Source organism: Equus quagga, unplaced genomic scaffold, assembly GCF_021613505.1.
Source record: "Equus quagga isolate Etosha38 unplaced genomic scaffold, UCLA_HA_Equagga_1.0 114893_RagTag, whole genome shotgun sequence".
NCBI classification, from domain to species: domain Eukaryota; kingdom Metazoa; phylum Chordata; class Mammalia; order Perissodactyla; family Equidae; genus Equus; species Equus quagga.
In genome coordinates, this window is record NW_025795711.1 from 1 (window position 1) to 9,016 (window position 9,016).

At 40.4% G+C, this 9,016-nt stretch overlaps 1 protein-coding gene across 1 annotated transcript; it reads left to right on the forward strand.

The window, feature by feature from the left end:
- Positions 1–3: 3 nt before the first annotated feature.
- LOC124232781 (olfactory receptor 24-like) lies at positions 4–516 on the forward strand (the record flags this gene model as incomplete). Its single annotated transcript, XM_046649695.1, has 1 exon — positions 4–516. A coding segment is annotated over one exon (513 nt), but the record flags the coding sequence as incomplete, so codon positions are not given.
- Between the last annotated feature and the right edge of the window lie 8,500 nt (positions 517–9,016).

The window sequence follows — 9,016 nt, forward strand, 5'->3', positions numbered from 1 at the left end:
CTAGCAGGGACCACTTGGGTGGCTGGCTTCTCAGCTGCACTTGTGCCGGCCAGCCTCACAGTCACTCTGCCCTTCTGTTTAAAAGAGGTGGCTCATTACTTTTGTGACCTGGCCCCACTAATGCGATTGGCGTGTGTGGACACAAGCTGGCATACTCAGGTCCATGGGGCAATAATTGGTGTGGCCACTGGGTGCAACTTTGTGCTCATTTTAGGACTCTATGGGGGTATCCTGAGAGCCATGCTGAAGCTGCCCTCAGCTGCCAGCCGTGCCAAGGCCTTCTCTACCTGTTCCTCCCACATAACTGTAGTGGCACTCTTTTACGCTTCTGCCTTCACAGTGTATGTGGGGCCACCTAGGAGTCGCCCTGAAGGCACAGACAAACATATTGCTTTGGTATATGCCCTTCTTACTCCTTTCCTCAATCCTATCATCTATACCCTTCGCAACAGGGAGGTGAAGGAGGCCATGAAGAGGATCACTGTCAGGATCAGGACTATTTTGAAGGAATGCTGACAATCTTTATTGTCATAGCCCAGCTTCCCGGTAACTGCAGGAATCAGCCAGTTGGTTAGTTGATCATCTGGTCAGAGTTAAAGTAAATGCCAGTGAAATAATCAGTCAACTCATTTGTCAAACATGCTGCAAACACTTACTCAGGAAGAGATGGTCCTGGATTAATCAGAGTTTGAATATGTACAGAGAAAGGAGATATGTCTTTGATTTCACCCCAATCCAAAGGGGAGAGAAATGTGACAAAGCAGGAAAATAACAGAGACACAGCACAAATGGTTTTGCTGAACTTATAACTTAGAGAGACAGTGTAATACTGAGACAAAGAAGAAAAACTAAAGGTGAGAGTGGGGGCTTTTGTCAAGATAGGATTTCCAGAGAAGGATTGAAAAGGTGAAAAACATGTTTGGAAAAAAGAGACTAAAATTCTAACTTGCCTAGGTTTCAGATGTGAAACAGTGAGCCGTGGGCAGAAAGCTTAGTATAGTGGAATCCAGTGATCTGGGGTTATCATATGATCAAAGGTAGCTCAGGGGAGGAGAGAACAGTTCCACCGGGCAGGAGGCTGGAAGCTAGAGATAATAATTTACTCTCTAATGGGGAAAGAGCAAAGTATTGGATGAAGGTGTTGTCTGAGTTCTCTTCTAATATCATGGAATACACCTTTGAAATCATCTGGAGCTGTATTAAATAAGAATAAATAAATAAATATATATTTTTTTAACCAAGCAGCAAAGGAAGAAAAAGCTTTGCAAGTCTTGTATATAAAGCACACTAGTACAAAGTAGAAAACAGATTGAAATAGAAATAGGGACCTGAAGCTCTGACCACATTCTATTGCCTCTTTTCTCCTCTAGCTCCCACACCACTTTCTCTGCTGGGCAACTTTTGAAAATCATTGCTCAGGTTCAACTTTCATACTTTAGTGATGTGTGAATTGAGGGTCAAATACCAGCAAAAGGATGTGAGAAAATTAGTGAGAAAGATCGGACCAAAATCTTGGCAGACACTAGGCCATTCTATGGGTTTTAAATATTCTGTTTTTCATTCTTATATAAGTAACTGCTGAAAAGTCAAACCAATTTTTTTAGTATGTCTGCCCTATGTCAGAAACAGTGACAGCTGCTTTTAAATGTACTTTTAATTTAATCTTCATAATTTTCCTCTGAAGAAGGAAGAATCATCCCAATATTTACATGATGAAATTCGAAAGATCCTGGACTTGCTGTAAAGAGACATGGATTCATCTCCAGATCCACTCTGGCAGGCTGATAACATTGGCAAGACTTCCTCAGTCTCATTCTTTCTGTGCTGAGTGAGAGCCTGGAGCAGAGGACTGCTCACATTCCTTCCTGCTTAGGGAGTTTTCATTCTATGATTGCAACACTTCTTAAAGAAAACAGGATCTGAACTAGGCCCCAGGCGGCAAGATCTGAATATCCAGAACAGAGAGTGGAAGGGGATCCAAATCCAAGTTTTGTCACTTTTTGGCTTTGCGATCCTAGACAAAAACGAAAGTAATTTCTCTCTTGACTTCAATTTTGTCTTCCTTTAAAAAAATTATGTAACAAAGAGTTTTAAAGATTAAGTAAAATAACACATGACAAGTGTTCAATACATACATTAGCCTTATTATTCCAGAGGCAGGGCAATATAGTGGTCAGAGCATGGACTCTGAGGCCTGTCTGCTTGGGTTCGAACATTAATTCTACCCTATACTTGCAGTGTGACCTTGGGTAATGCACTTAGCTTCCTTGTGCCTCAGTTTGCTGATCTGGAAAATGAGGACAATAATGAAACTTTAGGCAGTACATAGATATTAATCATTATTGCTTCAAAGATTTTCCACCTACATTTCAGCAGTGGGAATTTCTTTCCTTGAGAATGTTTAGTTTCAACACGCATCTCAAATTTTCATTATGTGTGAAGTCAGAAGAATTGGCAGCATCCAGGGGCCCTCCTGGTGGTGTAGCAGTTAAGGTCCTGCACTTCACTTCGGTGGCCCGGGGTTTGCAGGTTCGTCATCCTGGGCGTGGATGTACACATTGCTCATCAAGTCATGCTGTGGCAGCATCTCACACAGAAGAACTAGAAGGACTTACAACTAGGATATACAGTTATGTACTGGAGCTTTGTGGAGGGAAAAAAAAAAGAGGAAGATTGGCAACAGATGTTAGCTCAGTGTCAATCTTCAAAAAAAAAAAAAAAAAGAAAAGAATTGGTAGCATCCAAGTGAAGCATCTCCTTTTGACCTAAGTGTCCAAAGTCAACTTGCCTTACCTGAACAGTACGTCCTGTTTTCACCAAATCTATGCTGCTTCCCTAAATGCAGGGTGCAATACTCTGTTCCCCTGGCCTGCTATGTCTATTGTTTTTGAGCTCTGATCTTTTCACTCCTCTTGGACACCTTTCTTGAGATGGCTCTTTTTGCAAGTCATTGCAGGCACATCGGAAACTCCTATGCTCCCTCTGGTGGCAGCACAAAAGACTGGCTGAAACTGCTTGCCCTTGCAACGGCTTGGGTCCCATTAATCAATAACCCTGTGGGTCCCATCTCTGTGGGTCTATACTGTGCAGAGAGCCTGAGGGCTTTCAATCCTGTTTTAGAGATAGCAATAATTAACAACTCAAGGCAGCACCATTGATTTATTCATTAGTGAGCAAATGAATGAATGAACTCAAGAGTTAAATGAGTGTGACACAGATTAAGTGCCCCTCCTATAACTCCATCAGGATATAGTATTTTTCTTAGATCTATTCATAGCTCCAAACTCTCTTGCCTTTCATTTTACAATCTTTCCTCTCTTGCAACCTCCTTCCTTTTAGAATATAATGTTTATATAATCCTTCGTGCAGAATTTCCCAACTGATAAAAATAACAGTGGTACTGAGTAACTGATTCCTCACCCCTAACACATGCCCTTTAAATGGTCGTATAAGGCTTGAGGAAACTGGAGTCCCTGGACTGATTGCCTCTGGCAGTAAGCAGCCTTTCTGATCACCTGTGGGTTCTCTACAAACATTATCACTTTTTATATGTGCTATGGTGTGACAAAAATGAAAATCAATGCCTTAGTGCGTGACGTATTGGTGTAAGTGTCCAAGGTAAGACTCAACTTTTGGCCGCTTCTTCCCTGGTGATATCTAGATAACGCCTCTAGTAGGAGAGACAATGAGAACAAGCCAGGACTAAAATCCACTAATCAGACCAGTTGCTCAGTACTAGTGATAAACAAATGTCAAGCAACAGGATATATTGGAGTATATGAGGAAGCTATTGGTATAAAACTAATTTGGCCTCATTTTGTTTTTTCCAAAAGGGCTTGATGTGGCAGTTGAGCATGCATTGTATATCTGCTGTAAGCATTTGTTTTGTCCCAAAGACAAGAACAAATGCCCTTAAGATAAAGGTGCAGCTTCCCCCACTTTGGCATTTCCTTAAGGATAAGCATCTCTCCCTAGACTAGGAATTGATTGCTGTGCTCAGCTGTGACTACCCAGCTAGAGACAACAGACCTGCTACCTGCTGTGTCCATCAATCACTGTGCCAACAGGGCAATCTCTTGACTATTGCAAAAGAGACATTTCAATCATATGTGATACGTGCTCTTTGACTGTATAGAACCACTCTCTACGCCCTCACTTCTTTGGAGTGCTCCATTCCTTTGTGGAAGGACTCTCCCAGGCTATGTGGTCCTCAAATCTGGTTCATAATAAACTCACCCCAAGTATGGTTTATAGATTGGTTATGGCTTATTGGCATCAACACTAGCATTAAGACTAATATTCCATCATATAAAGTGTTTATACAGTTGTTGCCTAAGCTCAAATGCGTTAGTGAGCAAAAGGAGGTACTGTTAATAACTACTCTAGGACATCAGATATATTAACCCAGAGTTGGGGCAAACAAGGACATACGACCACAGCATAACACTGAACTAACACTTTTTTTTTAAATGTGACTTCTTTGCTTCAACAAATAATACAACTAAATGTTTCAAAAATCAAAGCAATCCAGGAGTATTTACGTAGAGAAGTCCTGCTACTCCCACTTCCCAACAGTGATACTGATTTTGGACTTCTGGCTTCCATAACTGTGGGACAATAAATATCTCCTGTTTTAAGCCACCAAGTTTGTCCTAAGTTGTTATAGCAGCAATAGGAAGCTAATGCACAGATTTTACCTTAGGAGAAGAAGATCTTTAATAGCATTTATGGAATTGGGTGACTTGATTAAAAAAAATAAAATAAAAACAGAGTTCAGAAATAGTGCAAGATCTAGCTAAGAGTTAAAATATAACTTGAATGAATTATCGTCCTGGTCACACTCCCAGATGACAACTATGGATGAGCAAAAAACTGATTTTCTTGCAAAGGAAAACTAGGGAAGTGTATTGTTTAGTTGGATGATGACTAGGTGAATGCATAAATCGTCTTGGTCAGCTCAGGCTCCCACACTGAAAGATGTTGTTCTGGTCCTTAGAGATAAGGAGATGGACAAAGACTTTTCATTTGAGTATGCCCAACACACTGTCCCCTTCTATTTGCTTTTCTGGGACTACAGACCTTACACCTATGCCTTTATCCTTGGGCCTAATATGACTTTAAAGAACATGGCTGCTATTTCTTAGTGTGGTTGCTCTTCTTCTTGCTCTCGTGCTTCTCCTTAGGAGACTTCTGACCATCTTCTAGACTGAATTATTAGGGTATCAACCTGGCGGGAACACTTCCTTGAAGATTTTGAATGACTTTGAGGATTAGAACTTGAGATGATGGGAAGCCACACAAGTTTATCTAGACATCTTGTGTTTGTGGGAGTTCTCACATTTTCTACTAGCGAGCTTTTTACACAATGACCTAAAACCCCTCTTAATTGGCCATTGCCCATAAATCAGTAAAACTGCACAATTTTGAGCATTACTTTAGTCCATTTATTAAAATTCCAATTACACAGTTTGGATAAGGGAGTATTGTTAGGGATTACTTTTATTTGAGTCAGCAATTTGCATGATGTCTGCTGGAAAATCAACAGAGGGTATCAGATCACATGAATTGGTTTCTTAGAAAGGGCAGAAATATGTCCTTATCATGGTCATTCCTGCCATGAGTTCCTCTAGTCTCCAAACTTTGAATTGGGGCCCTCTGTGAACTCTCTTTATGTTCCTGTCTACTCTTTACTTAAGATAGCTTGAAGCATCCATATAACCAGGAAACTAAAGTCTGTAAGAGAACAATGAACACACACAAGTAGGCTATTACTCCAGATCCTCCTTGATTTTTCCTAACTTACTCCTGCTTTAGTGGAGTTATTCAGATGGTTTCAAATCTAAACTTCAACTTTTTCCTCTATGATGTTGCATTTGGATTAAGACAATCAGCTTTTTTCTTCTCATAGATGGCCTCGAATCATTTGGCTGCAATAGCTATCTTTTGGGACTCTTCTTCCAGTCATGGCCACATTCTTCTTGCAGATGAGCTGGTGGGTTACCACAATACTGTCTGCTGACTGGTGCCTTTTATTTGATATCTCAGGGCTTATGATACTCCAGAGTGCATCCACCATGTCACAGAAAAATCCTGAAGGACAAGGGAAAAGAACTGTGTTTTGTGCATCTTATTTTCCCCAGTTCCCAGAATAAGACCTGGGCATAAAAGATGTTTAAAAGATGTATTAAATGAAGGAATGAATGAATGACTGTGATTTCCCATATTTATTACATTATTTTAGTATTTGGCAAGACTTTCAGAGTCTGGCTCGTAAAAGGAGAATGTAGGAATACCAACGTGGTGTGCAGATATACAGAACTAAAAATAAGTATTAAAGTGGCCACTCTGAGTCCAGCACAACCATTAATCTGAAGAATCTAGACAGATGGCTAATCTATACACATCCATGAAATAAGGAGAAAACGAAGAGTCTTGGTGTTTGGGACTGTGAAGGACGCAGTAATTTAGTCAAAGAGCAGTGACAACTATTCATCCTAGACAAAGGTCAGGTATTTCAGATGAAGAAGGATGTAGGCTCAATACTGCTTGAGAATAAACCAGGCTCTCTGTCCAAATACTTGAGTTTTTGTTTGCTTTTCTTTCCTCAAAGAGACTTTTCCAATTCTGAAGTTACATTAGCACTCTCAGAAGCAAATATCTTCTTTTCCTTTTGCTCCAACATCTCCAGTCCCTGTAGGAAGTTTCTCCAATGGGATGTCAGAACGTCCAATAATTTCCTTCATTTTAGTGTTGATACACTTGTTCATATTTTACAGTCACCACTTTATATTACATTTAATTTAGCAACCGTCTTGTCTCTACCTTTGATTCTGAGAAAAAGTACATTTGATCTATAAAAGATTCAAATTCATTACTTCCGATAATAAATGCTTTTATTCTATTATTTTTCTAGATTCCATATTCATCCAAGCACATGCTCACAGATAGTTCCCAGCTGAGGTCAGAGCTCAGATGCTAATCTCAGGGCTTTTGATATAAAGATAATCTCAGGGCTTTTGATGGATATAAATAAAAGTGATTACGAAAAAGTGGATAAGCCTCATGAGGAAGTCCTGGGAAATGATTATAGTGGTGGTGATATAAGTAATGGCAACAATACTGGTAACAGAGACTGAGAACAATGCACTTAGAACAGTATATTAGGTATTCAATAAACAACGATTAAATCAATGAATAAATGATAGAGGACATAATGAAGGTAGAGATAGTAGTGAGACTAATGAAGGTAGAGATGTTCAGCCCAGAATTGATAGTGGTGCCTGAGTTGATTGTGCCCATAAGGTAATGAGGTTAGTTGTGATCGGAAAGAAAAGTTGGATGAGAAATTTCCCTGTAAGGAGAATTTTTAAAAGATGAAATTCACTTCTGGGATGCTCAAGATGTAATTCTCCATTTGTGCACAAAAGTATGCAAGTTGTATTATCTCTCCCCATAGAAAGCTATATGGAACTTGCAAAAAATTTCATGGCCCGAGGAGGCAATGTCCCTGAGATTGGATTCCAGAGCCCAACAGTCAGGGTTGCAGAGTTGAGAGTCATTTGGGAAATGGAGCTGAGCTGCTTCACTTTCCTGTGCCCAATCTCCTGCCCCATAGGAACCCCTACTGAGAGGTAACCACACCCAGCAACCCCAGGGAACACACAGCAAGGAGCACCTGGGAGGCCAGTATTCCCAGAAATATGAAATATAAGAGGGAAGTCTTTTGGAGGCAGAAAGAACATTGAAAAAGAAGCTACAAGTCTTAATATCATCAAAACAGTCAGGTAATGGACAGGGATGGTGAAGCAGAGATGAAAGAAGCTGAAGAGAGGACTAGGAATGGGCTTTGATCTTTCATAGGTGAGGCCTATTACATGTGTGGGAAGAAAACTCTTAGGACATAAGTGTACATCATCTATCTCCACCATCACCCCAAAGACATTTTTCAGGGGCTTTAGAGAATCGCAGACTACCAGGGCTGTGTGTAACTTTATGAGGCATCTATTTAAATTTCTTCAGTTTAGAGAAGAGAAGGTTGTGGTAAGGAAAGGAGAAATTGCCAGGTTCAACGTCATTTTGAGTTAGTGGTAGAGCAAGTTTAGAAAGCCAATTCCCAAAGAGAATGTGTTTTGTCTTGTTCTACAGCCCTTTAGACTGACATCATAGGGTCCTGACTTCATCAATTCACACACAACTCCTAAAGACATTCTGGTACATAATTCCCTTTGGGAGTCCTTCCTTAAAATGCACCAGTATTTACACTTCTTTTTTCTCCCATCTTTTCCTCCTACAGCCCTTACTGAGAACATTCTTGAATTCTAGAGAGGTTCCACAAAGGAGACTTAGCAATCACATTTTAGAAAGTATATGTCTCCTTTCCCACAGTTTAGTACAACTGATTGTTGGATGTAGGGTGTATGGTACAGGTGGATGCTTTAAAGAATTGTAGGAAATTTCATTTTAACTGTAAGAAGATGAGTGTGAAAATTTTCCTATCTCTTCTGTTGCCCAGTGGGGCACGTGGGAGAAAATCCTCGGGCCTGAGACTCTGGTGTCACATTCTATACAACTGGAAAAGTGCTGGGCTGTGAAGCAGGAAACATGGACTCCACTCTGACTTTGTCATCAGCAGACTGTGATATTATGCAAATAACTTCTGCTTTCTGGTCTTCAGTTCCTCTTTTGGAAAGTGAGGGAAGTTGGTTTGATAATGTGTAAGATATTTTTAGGTGCATATGTTCTATACTTCTGACTCTGGGGAAATTTCTCGAGAAGAATCTTGAAGTAGTTAACTTTCTGTCTCTACCTTTCATTCCTAGGAATCATGGATCATGTCAACCACACGTGGATCCAGAGTTTCATCCTTGTTGGTTTCACTGCCACTGGAACTCTGCGACTTCTTGCATTTTCGGGGACCCTGTGTATCTATCTCCTCACTATGGCAGGGAACTTGTTCGTCATTGTCCTCATTCAAGCAGATTCTGGACTATCCACACCCATGTACTTCTTCATCGGT